The 17,406-nt window shown below is 43.1% G+C and overlaps 1 protein-coding gene across 3 annotated transcripts in view; it reads left to right on the top strand.

The window, feature by feature from the left end:
* FNBP1L (formin binding protein 1 like) overlaps window positions 1-17,406 on the top strand; it is a 114,831-nt gene that overhangs the window by 45,685 nt on the left and 51,740 nt on the right. For all 3 annotated transcript variants that reach the window (XM_029062740.2, XM_029062739.2, XM_029062741.2), the window contains exon 2: window positions 15,392-15,507. In XM_029062740.2, the coding sequence (XP_028918573.1) occupies window positions 15,392-15,507 (116 nt within the window). The remainder of the gene's footprint in view (window positions 1-15,391; window positions 15,508-17,406) is intronic.

Raw genomic sequence — 17,406 nt, 5'->3', positions numbered from 1 at the left:
GAGACAAAGGTCAGAGTCGGGAGTGAAGTACAAAATCCCTCGGCGAGGGATAAAAAGTGCAAACGTGTGTGGGAAGTGAAGATGGAGAGAGTGAGTGTTAAGTCTTGTTCAAGGAGTAGCCAGAAGCATTTATTAAGTATTGTAGATCAATGTGTACATCAGTGCTGTGAGCAGAAATATGTTTTTTGGAGGGGGTGGGCAAATACATAAGTGCCTGATGCCTTCTTGAGGTGTTTTTTGCTAGATATGGAAGGAAATGGGAAGCTACTGGAATTATTAGAGGAGTGGAGAGATCCATGTTAAGTGGCAAATCAAGAAGATGATCTATGTAGCATAGTGTTTAGAGGAGTGGGGAGAGGCTGGAGGCAGGGAGACCAGAAAGGAGGCTGATCAAGTAGTATAGCCACAGTATGGTGAGAGTTTGGGCCCTGGGTGGTAACTATTTAATTGGAGAGGGAAGAGAGGGATCTGGGGGGTATCGTGAGCAGCATGGACTAATGGGAAGTCAGTCGTATTTCTTGGATGCTTACTCATTGTAGAGCACTGTTCTAAGTGCTTGGGAGAATACAGTATAACAATATAATATACACATTCCTTGCCCACATCATGCTGAAAGTCTAAAGTGGGAGAAAAGAAGAGGAAAGAGCCCGGGCCTGGGGGTCAGAGGACCTAGGTTCCATTTCCAGCCCTGCCACTTGTCTGCTGAATAACTTTGGGCAAATCGCTTCACTTCTCTGGTCCTCAATTTCCTCATCTAGGGATTCAGTAGCTGTTCTCCCTCCTCCTTAGGCTGTGGGCCCCATTTAAGACGTTATCATCTTGTATATACCCCAGCACTTAGTTGAGTAAGTGCTTAATAAATACTATCATCATCATCTTTATCTTTATATAGGAAGAACTGGCAGAATGTAGCAGGAGATGAAATGTGAGAACTGAAACAGGGAAGAATCGCGTTTGACAGCAAGGTTCTGGGTATCTGGAGCCGAAAGGAAGGATGGGTGATTTCCATACCCACTGCCCCCTGCCTGCTGTTCCACACCTTTAACTTCCCCCTCAAACCTCCCGTCCTTCCGCTTTCCGTCTCTTGCCCCTAATCACCTGTCCCTGTACTGTTCTGACAAAATTGAAACCATCAGGTGTGATCTCCCTAAAATCCCCCCTGCTTCTCTTCAGTCCCTCCCTCCTCCTGCTCCCCCTTTGACTTTCCCAACATTCCCAGAACATTCCAAGAAATCTGTCACTTCATCTCAAATCTACCGCCCTCACCTATGCCTCTGACCCCATCCCTTCATCTCTTCATACTCTTCCCTCCCCACTGCCATCTTCAGCCATTTACCTTTCATTGCTTTCAAACATGCTTACACAGAGCTCTGTCCCCCCCCAAAAAAGGTCCTCCCTTGACTCCAGTTATCTCCCAATTTTCCTCTTGCCATTCCTTTCCCGACTCTTTGAGAGAGGGATTTACATTCCCCATCTCTACTTCCTCTCAGATTCTCTCCTGGACCCCCTCCAGTTTAGTTTCCATCCCTTTCACTCCATGGAAACTGCCCCTCTAAGATCACCAGTGACCTTCTGACCAAATCAGTTGGCCTCCCTAATCGCCTTCAGCCTCTCAGCTGCCTTCAACACCTTGGACAACCTCTTTCTTGGAACATTTTCTAAAATTGGCTTCACTGATACTGTCCTCTACTGTTATCTCTCCAACCACTATACTTCTCAGTCTCTTCATGCTTCTCCTCTGCCTCTCACCCTCTGACAGTAGGGGGTTCCTCAACGCTCAGTTCTGGGTCCCCTTCTATTCTCCACCTACACTCACTCCCTTGGAGAACTCATTTGCTCCTGTAGCTTCAACTGTTATCTTGACACGGAGGATCCCAGATTTATGTGTCTTGCCTTCAGGACATTTCTCTACCTGGATGTCCCCTTGACACCGCAAACTAAACATGTCCAAAACAGAACTCCTCATCTTCCCACCTAAATCCTATCCTCCTCTTGCCTTACCCATCACTGTAGACAAAACCACTATCCTACCTGTCTCATAAGCTCATAACGTGTGGCGTTATACTTGATTCGTTTCTCTCATGCAACCTACATATTCAGTTTGTCACCATTTCCTGTGACCTCACTTAGATCCTACTACAGCCTGCATAGCTTGCTCCCTGTGTCTCAGTCTCGTCTATCTCACACCGCCAACCCCTTTCCCACATCCCCCCTTTGGCCAGGAATGCCCTTCCCCTCCACATGTGCCAGCCCACCACTCTCCCCACCTTCAAAGCCTTATTAAGGTCATGTCTCCTCCAAGAGGCCTACCCTGATTAAGTCGTCTCTTTCTTCTCATCTGTGTACTTCAGACATTTGGTATTTGTCCCAAGCTAAGCCCCACAGTACATATGTACGTATTTGGACTTTATTTATATTAACATGTCTCCCCCTTTAGACTGTAAGCTCATTTTGGGCAGTGAACGTTTCTACCAATTCCATGGTATTTTTCCCATGCACGTAGTACAGTGGTCTGCACACAGTCAGCTTTCAATAAATACCATTGACTGGTTGGTTGACTGGTTATTCAATAGAATTTATTGAGCGCTTACTATGTGCAGAGCACTGTACTAAGCGCTTGGAACGTACAAACTGGTAACAGAGACAGTCCCTGCCGTTTGATGGGCTTACACAAGATGTGGAGGTTAGGAGGAAGGGAAAGGTGAGAAGTTCAGTTTTAAAGCACTTGTAAGTTTGAGGTGCTGGCAGGGCATCCAAGTAGAGATTTCCTGGAGGCAAGAGGAAATGCAGGCTCTTCCATTAGAGGAGAGGCCAGGGCTGGAGACGTAGCTAGGGAAGCTATTTAGGTCAGGGCGGTAGCCGAAGGCATGTGAGTGGAGTGAGTATTTTTTCCCTTCTAGGGTTCTGTCAGTGTCCTCTATCCCTTTCCAAATATAGGGCTGGGGTATGAATAGCTACAGTCCAATGTTGTCTTTTGAGCAACTCTGCTCTGTAATCCTCTACATCCTCTGTTTTGGGGATTGTCTGACTGGAATATATAATCAGGTGGGCTGAAGTACATCCTGACAATTCAGGGAGGGCTGACACACCCCACAGAAGACTGGTCGTGGAACTGGGGACTTGGAATACGAAGAAAATAAAACATCCTTCTGATCTCCTCATAATTTCTAGTTCGGACACTTTTTCCATTTGTTTAGGAGTGGTGAAATTGAATAGTGGAGCATAAAACTCTAAAGATATGCTTCTAAGGTATCGTGGGTTTATTAACTATATAAGTATGAGTTTTGTATCCTTTCGAAGAAAAACCCTGCTCGCATTCAGACATATGAAGCATTCCTCTTCAGATCACCTCTGTTGTGGTTGATTTTTTTTCACTTTTCATTGTCATTAATTTTTGTTGTTTGAGACTGTTGTCACCTATAAGGAGTGTAACCTAGTGGAAAGAGCCCCAGGCCTGGGAGTCTGAGGACCTGGGTTGTAATCCCAGCTCTGCTACTTGCCTACGATGTGACTTTGGGCAAATCACTTCCCTTCTCTGTGCCTCAGTTCCCTCATCAGCAAAATGGGGATCTCTCCTACTCAGACCATGAGCCCTCATGTGGGACCCGATTATCTTGTATTTACCCCGGCATGTAGGGAAGTGCTTGGCACAATTGTTCTTATATCACCACCTAGCTATGATTTAAGAAGTTTTTTGTTTTTGTTTTTAGAACTGCATGTGTTGGACCTATATTTCATACACTTTGAAAAGCAGCTTGGGCAAGCGGAGAGAGGTCGGGCTTTGCCACTTGCCTGCTGTTGACCTCTGGCAATATACTTAACTTTGTGCCTCTATTCCTTATCTGTAGATTGGGGTTTCAGTACCTGTCCTCTCTCTGATTTAGGCCATGAGCCTCATGAAGCACCGGGATTGGTCCAACCTGATCATCTACCCTAGTACTTAGTAAGGTTCTTGGTACATAGGAAGTGCTTTATAAATATTGTTATTCCATCACCATGCCATTAATCAGGTCTTTAGTTCTGTGATTTCAGTTCCGCATTTCCCCAGCCAGTTATTTAGCTGATCAGCTAATGTGTTGTGGGTGATTTAATTCATGCTACAAGGCTAACTTCCATTTAGTCTCTGATCTTGACCCCATCTTGAGAAATAAAAAGGAAAAACTGCCACAGATGCATTGATTTTTGCCAAACTGTAATCAGCCTCTTATACCTCAATTAGCATTGTTACCCATAAATTGACTAGAGAAGTGAAGCAGCATTACCTAGTAGAAAGAAGATGGGGCTGGGAATCAAAAGGACCTGGGTTCTAATTCCGACTCCATCACTTGTCTGTTATGTGGGGCAAATCACTCAACTCCTCTAGACTGTAAGCTTGTGGGGAGCAGGGAGCATTTCTACCGATTCTCTTATGTTGTTCTCTTCCAAGCGCTTAGTATAGTGTTCCACAAACAGCGTTCAATTTATTACAATAATAATAATGGTATTTGTTAAGCACTTACTATGTGCCAGGCACTGTACTAAGTAAATCGGGTTGTACACAATCCCTATCCATGTGGGCCTCACAGTCTCAAACCCCATTTTACAGATGAGAGAACTGAGGCCCAGAGAAGAGAAGTGACTTGTCCAAGGTCACCCAGCAGACAAGTGGCGGAGCCGGGATAAGAATACATGACCTTCTGACTCTGAGGTCCGGGCTCTATCCGTTACGCCATGCTGCTTCTCTATACGATTGATTGATTTGTATCTTATAGCATAAAAACCAAGAATTCTTAAACTCGAGAACCAGGAAATAAGAAATTAATCAGAGACTCCCCAAACTAGCATGTCGAAATGGAGTCCCCCTTTGCTAAACTTGCTTACCTTGGATTTCAAGGTTCTGGTAGAGCTCTCTTACCAGAGAAACCATTAAAACTTTTTTTTTAATCTCTGTTTCATATAGTGCGGTTAAGTTTAAAAGCTGGTTACCGAGATGTGTGCTAATCATTTTAAGTAAAGTGGTGAGTGGTTACAGGAAGTAATTATAAGGCATTTCAGATTGCACATTCTAGAGAATTCTAGAAAGGTGTGTGGATTTTGCCTAGTCTTGCATCTTTCTAATTATGGTATTGTCCTTTGCTATATTTGTATCTTCAAATCAAATGCAAAATGTGGTTATCAGGAGTTCATTTAAAAACATAATTAAAGCGACTTCAGATTTGCAAGGCCCTTAGATTAATCTGGAGATATGCGTTTGAAAGACAAATGCAGTACTGAAACTAGAAAGTGGACTTGGAATGCTCGGAGTAAACAGAGAACTGTTTATCTGAATTATAAGTTCTTTATGCCATACTTGTAATTTCTTGTTGAGAGACTACGAGATGGGAGAGTAATTGCAAATTTCTTCCCTTTGCTTTCCCACGATATACTCTTGCAACTTTCCATCAGGTTTACTTTTGTTTTTTTGGCTTTTTAAAAAGCCTGTACCTGTAGCAGTCCCTAAATTGTGAGACTTGGTATTGAGACTTTACAGTATGTGCCTGGTAAATAAATATGGGGGTGCTAATTATATTATGAGTTTTGTGGATATTCATTCACTCGTATTTCTTGAGCGCTTACTATATGCAAAGCACTGTACTGAGCGCTTGGGAGAGTACAGTACAACAACAAACAGAATGTTCCGGCCCACAACAAGCTCACAGTCTAGAAGGGGAGACAGACATTAATATAAATGAAAAGATAAATAAATTAAAGATATATCTGTATATATAGAGAGAGAGGATAATTTAGACAAGGACAGTTTTTTGAATATTTCTGTTTTCATAAGTAGTCAACTTTTAAAGAGATGCCCCTGTGTTTAACATGGAAGCGTATTTTCATGTAAGAAGAACATACTTCCCATTGTAAATATTTTTATATTTGTCTCCTCCATAGGGTGTAAACTCTGTGTGTGCAAGGATTGTGTCATTGATTCAGTAGTAGAATCTCATTTTGGGCAAGGAATGTATCTTTATTGCTATATGTACTTCTCCCAAGCGCTTAATACAGTGCTTTGCACGTAATAAGCATTCAATAAATGCAATTGAATGAATGAATGAGCACCATTTTTTGAGCACACACTTGGCCTGGTACACTGTGGGAAATTCAACTGGGGTAGATACAGGGTAATCAGGTTGTCCCACGTGAGGCTCACAGTCTTAATCCCCATTTTACAGATGAGGGAACTGAGGCACAGAGAAGTGAAGTGACTTGTCCACAGTCACACAGCTGACAAGTGGCAGAGCTGGGATTCGAACCCATGACCTCTGACTCCCAAGCCTGAGCTCTTTCCATTGAGCCACACTGTAGAAGCATCTAATACAGTGCTCTGCACCAAGTAGGTGCTCAGTATATGTTGCAACTGACAACTACTGCTGTTACCACCACCAGCATCTCCATGACTATCAGTAGTCAAAATAATAATAATTGTGATATTTAAGTGCTTACTTCATGCCAAGCACTGTCCTAAGCCCTGGGGGAGATATGAGATAATGAGGCTCCACATGGGGCTCACAGAGTAAATAGGGGAGCGTATTGAGTCTCCATTCTGCGCTTGAGGGCACTGAGGCACGGAAAAGTTCAATGACTTGTCCAAGGTCACACAGCAGGTAAGTGAGGAAGCTGGGATTAGAACCCAGGTCCTCTGTTTCCCAGGCCCGCGCTCTTTCCTCTAAGCCTCACTGCTTCGCAACTTGAGTAGTATTTCAGAAACATTGCGGCTCTGGGTTATAGTGGGTGAGGTCCAGCACTGGGTTTATTGAGTCCCCAGTTCCAGTTCCAGGGTCCAGGGTCCCTCTTCTTTATATACCATATTTATAAAAGTTAGATTCTGGAGGCTACAGCAACCCTAAAAAAATTTAGGCTTGATAACCGCATCCTATATTTTCAGTTTGGGCTGGATATTATGCTGCATTGGCATCAGATTCATTCTTCATTCATTCATTCATTGTCATATTTATTGAGCGCTTACTGTGTGCAGAGCACTGTACTAAGCACTTGGGAAAGTAGACTATAACAGTAAACAGATGCACAATAATTAATAAACACATTCCCTGCCCAAAAGATAAACAAGGCATCTAGAAACAGCATGGTCTAGTGTAAAGAGCACGGGCCTGGGTGTCAGAGGACCGGGGTTCTAATCCCAGCACTGCCACTTGTCTGCTGTCTGTGACCTTGGGCAAGTCATTTTACGTCTCTGTGCCTCAGTTACCTCATTGTTACCCACTGTGAACCCCATGTGGGATAGGGGCCATGAACTCTATGTGGGATAGGGGCTGGGTCCAACCTGATTAGCTTGTATCTACCCCAGCGCTTTGAACAGGGCTTGACCCATAGTAAGTGCTTAACAAATACCATTATCATCATCATCATCTTGGCTTGCTTTTCTACCTACTTGTCTATCCTTGCACTATTGGACTGTGTGCTGCATAGAGAGTAGAATTAATTAATCAATCAATCAGTGGTATGTATTGAGCACTTACTGTATGCAGAGTGCCATACTAAGCGCTTGGGAGAATACAACACCACAGTATAACAGACACATTCCCTGCCCACAGCAAGCTTGAGATTTATTAGGTGCGTGCAAATACGTAGCTTTGGTCTTTTTAGACATCGTCAATCATAGCACATGGGTAATTCTGAGGAGTGGTTCATAATTATCTGCACGTTGTCTTGGGTGTGTGTTTCCACAACAGTCATTGGTATAGGAATGTCTTTACGAGTGATTTCAAGGAATTACAATGATGCTTCTCAGCCCCATTAATTTAGTTTCTCAGACACCTGGAACCAAATTCTCATTGCAGTCGAGAAGAAGAGTGGCCTAGTGGATAGAGCCCAAGCGTGGGTGTCAGAGTGACCTGGGTTCTGATTCTGGCTCTATAATAATAATTACAACAGCAATAATTATAATAATAATTGTGGTATTTTAGTGCTTACTATGAGCCAGGCTCTATAATAAGCACTGGGGTGAATACAAGCAAATCAGGCGGGACACAGTCCCTGCCCCACATGGGGCTCACAGTCTTAATCCACATTTTACAAATACCATCATTTTTAGAAAAGCAGCATGGCGTAGTGGCAAGAGCATGGGCCTGGGAGTCAGAAAGTGATGGGTTCTAATCCCAGCTTTGCCACTTGTCTACTGTATGACCTTGGGCAAGTCACTTCACTTTTCTGTGCCTTGTTTACCTCATCTGTAAAATGGGGATTGAGACTGCGAACCCACGTGAGACGGGGACTGTGTCCAACCTGACTTGCTTATATCCATCCCAGTGCTTAATATAGTGCCTGGCACATAGTAAGTGCTTAACAAATACCATAATTAGTATTATAGAGAAACAGCATGGCTTAGTGACAAGACCATGGGCTTGGGAGTCAGTGGTCGTGGGTTCTAATGCCGGCTCCGCCACTTATCAGCTGTGTGACTTTGGATAAGTCACTGTGCCTCAGTTACCTCATCTGTAAAATGGGGGATTAAGACTGTGAGCCCCACATGGGGACAAGCTGATTACCTTGTATCTACCCTAGCACTTAGAACAGTGCTTGGCACATGGTAAGTGCTTAACAAATACCATCATTATTATTATTGTCATTATTATTAATAGCTGGTCCAGGTTGGTCCCGGTAGACTCTTGCCAGTCCTGGAGAGCAGAGAGATCCTGCCATAGGATCTGCAGTGTTGGTGATTCCCCACTTCTTTTCAAAGATGATAATGATGGTGTCATCTGTGTGGTCTTGTGACAGTTCTTCACCATTCCCTATTTTGAGGAGGAGCTTCTCCAGACGGATAGGCAGCCTATCGTTTTCCGACCTCCAGATCTCAATTAGTAGGCCTTTGGATCCGAGAACCTGACTGTTCTTTGTTGTTCCTTCCTTCATTCATTCAGTCGTATTTATTGAGCGCTTACTGTCTGCAGTAAACTGTCTGCACTGTACTAAACCCTTGGAAACGACAGTTCTGCAACAGAGACAGTCCCTACCCAACAACAGGCTCCCAGTCTAGAAAATAATGATGGTATTTGTTAAACACTTACTATGGGCCAAGCACTGTTCTAAGCGCTGGGGTAGATACAAGGTAATCGGGTTGACCCACATGGGGCTCACAGTCTCAATCCCCATTTTACAGATGAGGTAACTGAGGCCCAGAGAAGTGAAGTGACTTGCCCAAGGTCACACAGCAGGCAAGTGGAGGAGCCAGGATTAGAACCTATGACCTCTGTTTCCCAGACATGTGCTCTATCCACTATGCCTTTTATCTCGGAGTCATTCTAATCAAATCAAACCTAGTGTCCACAGAATATTTGGTAGAAACAGCCAACTGATTCTCAATCAGTGGTATTTACTGAATGTTATCAGTGTGCAGAGAACTGCACTAAGCATTTGGGAGAGTAGAGTTTAACAGGGTTGATAGATAAGTTCCCTACCCACAAGGAGTTTTCAGTCTAAGAGGTGAAACTGGCCATATTGGAAGAGGCAGATGGCATTTTTGCCTTCAAGTTACTTCAGTATTGTCCTGAAGTTTCTTACAAATGTCGTCATTTTCCAAAAATTTGATTGTCGGATGATTGTTTAGGTAGTTGGAAGTGTACTTAATCAGTGGTATTTACTGAGCATTTACTAGATGCAGAGGACTGAACTGAACCCTTGGGAGAATATGATAAAACAGAATTAGTGGTCACGTTCCTTGTCCATAATGTGCTCAGTCCAGCCATAATGGCCAGTCCAGCCCTTGATGCCAAACCCAGTAATTTTAGTGTCCATTCACCTTTAGATGACGAGAGCATTAGCAGGGTGCCATTAATTTGATCTTAGGTGCATCCAAAATCTTTTTCTCTTCATTGGAAGCAAATTTACCCCATTGGTGATTGAGCTAGTGTTTAGCCCAGTCACTGAGCTGTGGTAGGCTACTACTGTTTATTTTACTAAGCCTGCGTTGTTCAGTAATTTGTCTCATTGTCTCTGGATCATTGCCCATATGTGCATTCATAGCTCCCAAGAGATTCAGCTAGTCTCTGCCATGTGTAGATCTTTCTAGACCGACATCTAACAAGTGCCTCTTTCTTCATTGACACCGGCTGCCCTCACCGTTGGTAGTAACTTTTAGTTAAATAATGCAGTTGTTAAATTTTTTGTGTGTGTGTGATAGATTGTCATCTGATTTGAACCTGAACCAAATTTGAGTGAGACAGTCAATTTTTAGGGTTGCCTTTTTTAGTTCCCTTTCCCTTTTGAGATGAGCAGTGACCCAGACAAGGATACTTTATGTAGTTTTTTTTAGAGATGAATGTGCATTTATCTCTGTAGGTGTCTGCCCATACACACACACACAGGAAGTTGTCTTTGGATCATTGCCTTTTAGCACTCCTGCTCGCAGTTGGATTCCTGGTGATAATTGTTCGGCCTTAGCCATGGGAAGTAGACAGACAATGGCAGGGAGAAGCGTATAAGCAGGGGTAGGAGGCAGGCCAGATGGAGCATTTCAGGTCATTTTTCATCTATTATGATTCACGGCCGTATAAGGGTGTGACAGCTAGCTCTTTGTGCTTTTATATTATAAAAACAATAATAGGTAATTTGGGAATATACGAAGAAGATTGAAATTGAAGTCAGGCCCTGCTCGCAAGGAGTTTGCAATTTAAGGGGGGTGGTGAACATAGCAATAACATATCAGAATAGCATTTTGATGCCTCTGAGCCTTCTCTCCTGCCAACTCTTTCTAATGTCTGTGTAGAAATAGAACATTAGGCAACATTTTAAAGTTTTTGAGGCTTATGCTTCCCTATCTCTTCCTCCTCCTACTCATACTCCTCCTAATCCAGCAGGGCATGGGGTTTAGGGTTGATGAGCAATGCATGTGGGACAGGAAAATTGGAGTCTTGGGGCTTGAGACCCTGGAGAGGTCTGACTGACCGATTTCTCCCAGCGCTTCCTTCATGTGCCATTTCGGCACTGGGGGTCTGTGCTTGCAGGCGGCCACAATCATTTATATAGTTATACAGTTGCAGAACACTTGGGAAATATATTTAGTTTGTAGTGGAAAGAGCTAGAGAAACTTCATTGCCAGAAAACTCATAGTGGTAGAGCGAGTCTTAACTAGGACAGTAAGGGCATTGTTCTGATGTTCAATGAAGGAAGGTTGTTTTTTTTCCCCTCTTATGGCTGTGGTCCATGGCCCCTTACCAAAAGCATTTTATTGGGACTTTATTTAGATGCATTGCTAACAGTGTCAAAAAATTACAGAAACCGAAGCTGAATATGAATGATCGAGGTTCTGAGAAAATGATCATTATGCTAGGATAAAAAAGGAAGAGATAAAGCAAAAGAGCAATCCGACATCAGTAAATTGAGGAAAGTAGGTTAAGTGTATATTGGTGGGTTTGCATCTTTGAGTCACTGGCACAACATAATTTAATTTATGATGCATTATGTGGAAAGTGAATTGGGGTAGAAACACGTTTTAGTCCATTTTCCCCTCTAACTGTGAATTTTAATATAACCAAATAATAAATAATGTGTTGGGGACAGGGGGAGGGAAAGAAGTTAAGTCAAAATAAAGGTAATATTTTGAGCGATTAAATTTGAATAAGAGTGTAACAATGGGTTACACTTGCCCAGGGAGTTTGCTGCCACCCTGTGGCTGAACATAACCAGCAGCGTGGTTTAGTGGAAAGAGCCCGGGCTTGCGAATCAGAGGTTGTGGGTTCTAATCCTGCTTCGCCCCTCGTCTGCTGTGTGACCTTGGGCAAGTCACTTAACTTCTCTGGGTCTCAGTTACCTCCTCTGTAAAAATAGGCATTAAAAAATGAGAGCCCTACGTGGGACAATCTGATTACCCTGTATCTACCCCAGCGCTTAGAACAGTGCTCTGCACATAGTGCTTAAATACCATAATTATTATTATCTGGTTGCTCCAGAGAGGTTCTGATTTGTACACTTACCCCTTGATTTGCCTATTGTAGGCCTCCTGAGTAATGAATCTGAGTCAAAATCTTATTTTGGGGTGGCTAGTCAGGACAAGGCGACCCAACTGCCTCAGAAGATTGCCCCAGGGAAAGAAAAAATCAAGAAATCATCAAAGCAGATGGAGCAGAAGTCACCCCAAGCAAAGAGAGACGACCAGGTGTAGTGGTTTTGAATGGTATGGGGAGGAATGATTCCAGCCTAAAACTAACACCATTTATGAAAGGTGGTGGACTTGAGGGGAGAGTTTCTACGATGAGAGGAGCAGTGTGGCCTAGTGGAAAGAGCACAGGCCTGGGTGGATGTCAGAGGACCTGGGGCCTAATCCTGGCTCCGCCATTGCCGGCTGTGGGATCTTGGGCAAGTCACTTAAGTTTTCTGGGCCTCCCTTGCCTCATCTGTAGAAAGGTGTAATTTATTTATATTAAGGTCTATCACCCCCTCCAGACTGTAAGCTCATTGTGGGCAGAGAACGTGTCTGTTTATTCTTATGTTGTGCTCTCTTAAGCGCTTAGTATAGTAAGTGCTCAATAAATATGATTGAACGAATGAATGAGTATTGAGACCGTGAGACCCACCTAGGACATGGACGGTGTCCAAACTGATTATCTTATATCTACCCCTGGCACGTAGTAGGTGCTTAACAAATGCCATTAAAACAAAAAACAAAGCTGCAGACCTTGGCCAGGAGCTTGCTTTGTTTGTGATCTCAAACTAGTGTCAGCTCTGAGAACTTTGGCCAGTCCAGACAGGCTTGTCGGTAGTTTCTATGATAGAGAGCTCCAGTTTCTGTGTGCTGCTTCTCAGCACGTCCAGGATCCTCTTCAGCCTCATGGCGGCACTTCTTCCTAGAAAGACGTTTGGAGGGAAGATGAGGAATCTGTAAATGGAAATATAAGTCTGTGGAAAGGCTCATGTGTCATGGGATTAACAAGGGAACCAGGGGGTAGAAAATGACTCGAGGGAGAGTAGATTGGGAAAATAGACCAAGTCAGTATGGTAAAATGGATAAGCCTTGTCGACCTTTTAAAACAAAGGACTATTTTGAACTAGTCCTGGGAGCTGGGGGCTCATGTTTGCTTGAGAGAGCTACGGTTCTGATTTGGATCATCTTATTAACGGATTACTCATTTTCCTTCATGGATTATCAATGGAGATTCCCACTTAGACTCATCCCTTTAAATCTTTGTGCTGCCCATCTCTTCTGATGAGAGCCTCTGGATTATTTTCATCTTTAGATGATAAGTGAATGGTAATCCATTCCACACTTGCACTCCTGAAGCAGTCTTGTTGATCTATACCAACTGAGACGGGAGTGCCAACTGAAATTATTCATTCAGTCATATTTATTGAGTGCTTACTGTGTGCAAAGCACTATACTGAGCGCTTGGGAGAGTACAATATAAGAACAAATACACATTCCTGTTCACAATGAGCTCACAGTCTAGAGGGGGAGAGAGGCATTAATATAAATAAGTAGATTGTATAAATAAATTACAGATATGTTCAGATGTGTTGTGGGGATGGGAGGGAGGGTGAATGAAAGAGCAAATAAAAGCAGCGCAGAAGGGAATGGGAGAAGAGAGGAGGGCTTAGTCAGGGAAGACTTCTTGTAGGAGATGTGCCTTCAATAAGCATTTGAAGTAGGAGGGAGCAATTATCTGTCTGATATGAGGAAAGAGGGCATTCCGGGCCAGAGATAGGATGTGGGCGAGAGGTTGGTAGTGAGATAGATGAGGTCGAGGTACAGTGAGAAGATAAATACTAGAGGAACAAAGTGTGTGGGCTGGGTTGGAGTAGGAGAGTAGGTGAGGTAGGCTCACGGTTGGCTTTAGAGCAGTTTTGGTTTGATGCGGAGATGGATGGACAACCACTGGAGTTTCTCAAATGGAGAAACATGGTCTGAGCGTTTTTGAAGGAAAATGATTCAGGCAGCAGAATGGAGTATGGACTGGAGTGGGGAGGAATTAGAAATTAGAAACTGGAATTGAGATCAATCAGTGGTATTTATTCATCGCCTATGGTGTGTAGAGAGCTATAATAAGTACTTGGGAGAGGACAGTTTTATAGAGTCAGTAGAAACAAGTTTACAGTTTAATGGGAGATTGTGTGGTTACTGGGGGATCTCAACCCTAAATCCCAGCCAAAAGAGCCTTTGGAGTCAATTTAGGATATCTGGACCCTCGTCGGCCTCCACTGGATCCTTTCCTTCAATCATTCAATCGTATTTATTGAGTGCCTACTTGTGCAGAGCACTGTACTAAGTGCTTGGCAGAGTATAATAGAACAATAAACAGGCACATTCCCTTCCTACAGTGAGCTTACAGTTTAGAGGGGAAGACAGACATTAATATAAATGTATAAATCTTATTTTCTTTAAACTCGTGTTTGGGGACCTTCTGCTCGTTGCTCTAAAGTGCCAGCACCCCCATATCAATACTTAGCAGGGGGCAGACCAGATGAACGCTTAGTACAGTGCTCTGCACACAGAAAGGGCTCAGTAAATACGATTGAATGAATGAAAACCAGACCGTTTAATAAACACTCTACTCATAGTTCCTGATGAGGAAGAGTTGTAGTCTTTTTTGAAGCAACTTTTTGAAGAAGCTGTGAAGCAGCGTTGCTCAGTGGAAGGAGCACGGGCTTTGGAGTCAGAGGTCATGGGTTCAAATCCCGGCTCGGCCATTTGTCAGCTGTGTGACTTTGGGCAAGTCACTTAACTTCTCAGTGCCTCAGTTACCTCATCTGTAAAATGGGGATTAAGACTGTGAGCCCCACGTGGGACAACCTGATTCCCTTGTGTCTACCCCAGCGCTTAGAACAGTGCTCGGCACATAGTAAGTGCTTAACAAATACCAACATTATTATCCTGATGCACCACCTGTCTGCTGTGTCACTTCACTTCTGCGCCTCAGTTGCCTCATCTGTAAAATGGATTAAATCCTGTTCCCTCCTACTTAGACTGTAAGCTCCATGGGGAACAGGGACTTGGTCCAATCTGATTATCTGGTATCTACCCCTGTGCTTAGAATAAATAGTAGGCACTTAACAAGTATCATAAGTAGTATTATTATTGACAATTGCTTTTGCTGCTGCATTTTGACATTACTTTTAGGGGGGGTAGACTCAGACAGGAGACCCTGATAGGGATCCGGTAGTCAATCTGGAGTGATGGACTTTGCAGTGAGAGAGGAAATCTAGAACGAGCAGTGTTAGGACTTGGTATGGCAGAAGAGGAGGAAAGAATCCATTGTTATTTTGAGACAGCACTCAGCACTAGTACATGCTTAATAAATACCAGAATTAATAACTGAAGGAAGGGGAAGGTCTTGGAGAGGTGAAGAACTACAGATGTCAGAAACCCAAACTGTATAAAGAATGTTAGATTTTCATCATCTATTTTTTTTTTCTCTTACAGGATCAGTTTGACAGCTTAGACAAGCACACCCAGTGGGGGATTGACTTCTTGGAAAGATATGCCAAATTTGTTAAAGAAAGGATAGAAATTGAGCAGAACTATGCGAAACAACTAAGGTAAGTTAACTCTCCTCTTCCCCTTCCTTTGGACAACTGAAGAGAATAAATAACTCATTGGACAGTCGCTGTTTTGAATTATTGTATGTGCTAGTTATGAATGTTTGTGATCAACAGGCTTGCTAGAGCAGTTGTCTGTTTGAAGGAGAATTCTATAGTCGAAAGCATGTTTTTCACAATCATATCACAGTACCAGCCAGAAATTTTTGGTGCAGCTTGAATTTAATACTTTGAACCATTTATTTCTGAAGTCTGCTTCATTTCCCGGGCCCCACTTCAATCAATCATATTTATTGAGCGCTTACTCTGCACAGAGTACTAAGCCCTAGGGAGAATATAATGTAACAGACTTGGTAGACACATTTCCTGCACACAGTGAGCTCAGGAACTCACTTCTCTCTAATGATTGGAATTTTGATGCATTAACAATAGTCTAAGGGATTTAGTACTGAAAACCCCAATATCATCAATGGTTCTGTAAGTTAAACTAAAAATGAAGCAATGGCATATATTGAGCTCTTACTCTGTGCAGAACACTGTACTAAGCGTTTAGGAGAGTACAGTATAACAGAATTGGTAGACACTTTCCTTCCCCACAACAAGCTGACAGTCATGGGTCAGCCATTGGGTGAAATTCTGAGGAGGGAAAACTTGTCCTGGCAGACATATGTCCCATCAGGCTTCTGTAGTGTCTTGTCTTCGAACCCTTGGTGCCTCCTACTTCATGGGGGCACAGGAAATGGGTACCCACAGCTTTTCGAACTGGACCGCCAGCCTTGTTCATTCCAGGTCTCTGTCAAGTCTCAAGAGTTTCCAGGCAGGGCTGATTGGGTGCCCAAAATGGTGGCTTTCTGTCCTATTAGCTCTTTGAAGCTGTTCCCCTCCCAGTCCTCTTCCCCCTCAAGCTCCCTCCCCCCATCACCCCCACACTAAAGATGAAAAGTTGGCACCTCATTTTTGTGAAGAAAATTTGCACTTTTATACTCACACCAGCCCCACGGTACATATGTAAATATTCTTTTATTTTACTATTTCTCCTATCCCTAATCAGTTTTACTGTCTGACTCTCTCCCTATAGACCCTAAGCTCCTCCTGGGCGGGGGTCCAGTTGCATTGTACTTTCCCTTGCACTTAGTGTTTTGCACCCAGTAAGCACTTAATAAATACCATTGATGGATTGAAACTTCGCCATTTTGTTTTCTAGTCAGGGACCAGTACTCCATGGGCTTATTATTGTCATTAAGTGCTGTTGAGTCATTTCCGATTCATAGTGACTCCATGGATATACTTTCTCCAGGACGTCCTGTCCTCTGTCATAATCCACAATCTCATGGTTCTTCCATTATTGTTGTTATGGTCTCTATCCATCTAGCTGCTGGTCTGCCTGTTCCTCATTTTCCCTGGACTTTTCCTAGCATTAGTGTCTTCTCCAGAGAATTAGTCCTCCTGATTATTTGTCCAAAATATGCTAATCTAAGTCTAGTCATTTGGCCTTCCAAAGACCACTTTGGTTTAATTTGCTCCAAAGTCCATTTGTTTATTTCTCGGACAGTCCATGGTATTCGCAAAAGCCTTCTTCAACACTACATTTCAGAAGAATCGATGTTCTTTCTATCCTGCTTTTTCACTGTCCAGCTTTGGGATCCATACACTGTCACTGGAAACACCATAGAATTGACAATTTGTATTTTTGTGGCCATTGTTACATCAGCACATCACATGACTTTTTCCAGGCTCTTCATAGCAAGTCTTCCTAATATTAATCTTCAGTGTATTTCTTGACTACTAGTTCCTTTGATTATCGATCCCAGGATCAACTATTTCAGTCTTCTCTCCATCCACTACAAATGTGTTAAAACTTCCAGTTGTTATGATCTTTGTTTTTTTGACTATCAAATG

This window comes from Ornithorhynchus anatinus, chromosome 4, assembly GCF_004115215.2.
Source record: "Ornithorhynchus anatinus isolate Pmale09 chromosome 4, mOrnAna1.pri.v4, whole genome shotgun sequence".
NCBI classification, from domain to species: Eukaryota; Metazoa; Chordata; class Mammalia; order Monotremata; family Ornithorhynchidae; genus Ornithorhynchus; species Ornithorhynchus anatinus.
Note: the sequence above shows the minus strand (reverse complement) of the source record. Positions and strands in the feature narration are given on the sequence as shown.